General features: G+C 40.0%; 1 protein-coding gene across 1 annotated transcript in view; it reads right to left on the bottom strand.

Moving 5' to 3' along the window:
- LOC125034263 overlaps positions 1-282 on the bottom strand; it is a 5,579-nt gene extending 5,297 nt beyond the window's left edge. The window contains exon 1 of the mRNA XM_047626008.1: positions 219-282. Coding sequence (XP_047481964.1) covers positions 219-282 — 64 coding nt within the window. The remainder of the gene's footprint in view (positions 1-218) is intronic.
- Between the last annotated feature and the right edge of the window lie 684 nt (positions 283-966).

The following is a 966-nucleotide window of genomic DNA, read 5'->3' as shown; positions in this document are numbered from 1 at the left end:
GCGAAAAATGATAGAACAGCTGAAAAACCCTTCGATTCTTTCTGTGAATTTGCTGGAAACCGTTAAGTATTCAGAAATATTAAACACTTATCAAGCTGAATGGCTATTATAAAACTTTACTTATAAACTGACCTTCAATTGCACTTGCAAAATAGGGTCCAGAAGATTTACCAGCGTTGCAGATTCAATCCTCTTTGATAATCATTGAACGAGCTTACGTAAAAGTGTACATGAGTGGAATCTCACACTAACCGTGCGGGGGGCTCCAAGTACTGTGCACATATAGTATTCTTCACACGAAGTAAAGAAGCAGTTCACGTTCATTCAATACAATCTATAATGTGGATGTAAACTGATCTTAAGAGTATCCGTTGGCTGATATTCAAAAACTACAAATTATATTTTTACGCTATGCTATTCCTCGAATTCTGTAGCAGTATTATTCCTAAATTCGTTGCTGAATACATGAGATGCACCTAATGCATCTACATTTCGGGTAGAATTATGAAATGTTTCGTAATATACTTTGAACTATCAGACGCATGTTGAAGCACAACAACAATGACAATACGTTTTATCAACTACGGAATTATAGGTAGGTTGCTCATATGCTTTTTCTACCCTGCCATTTCAGTGTTAACATCTTGCACGATGTTCATCTAATATGGATTTCCGACGAGACTGAACACCCAATCGATATACGTTTCGAAAACATGAACTGTGGCTTCGAACCGCGCAACGCTGGAGCTAACACGGTGATGAGAGAACGTTCTCTTTGTTCCTTGGGATGAGTGCAGAGTCGATTCCCTCTATCCAGGCAGCGATGGACTGCGGGGCCAGAGGGACAGTCCATTAGCGAGGGGATTTTTTATTATGCGCGACTCCTTTATGTTCGCTCTCAAACACCCTACTTCTCTTGTTCTCTCTCTGTGTATGTGGTTTGATGTCTGTTCCCATTCTCTCTCT

Source organism: Penaeus chinensis, chromosome 2, assembly GCF_019202785.1.
Source record: "Penaeus chinensis breed Huanghai No. 1 chromosome 2, ASM1920278v2, whole genome shotgun sequence".
Lineage (NCBI taxonomy): Eukaryota > Metazoa > Arthropoda > Malacostraca > Decapoda > Penaeidae > Penaeus > Penaeus chinensis.
The sequence above is the reverse complement of the archived record's forward strand: the minus strand, read 5'-3'. Positions and strand labels throughout refer to the sequence as shown.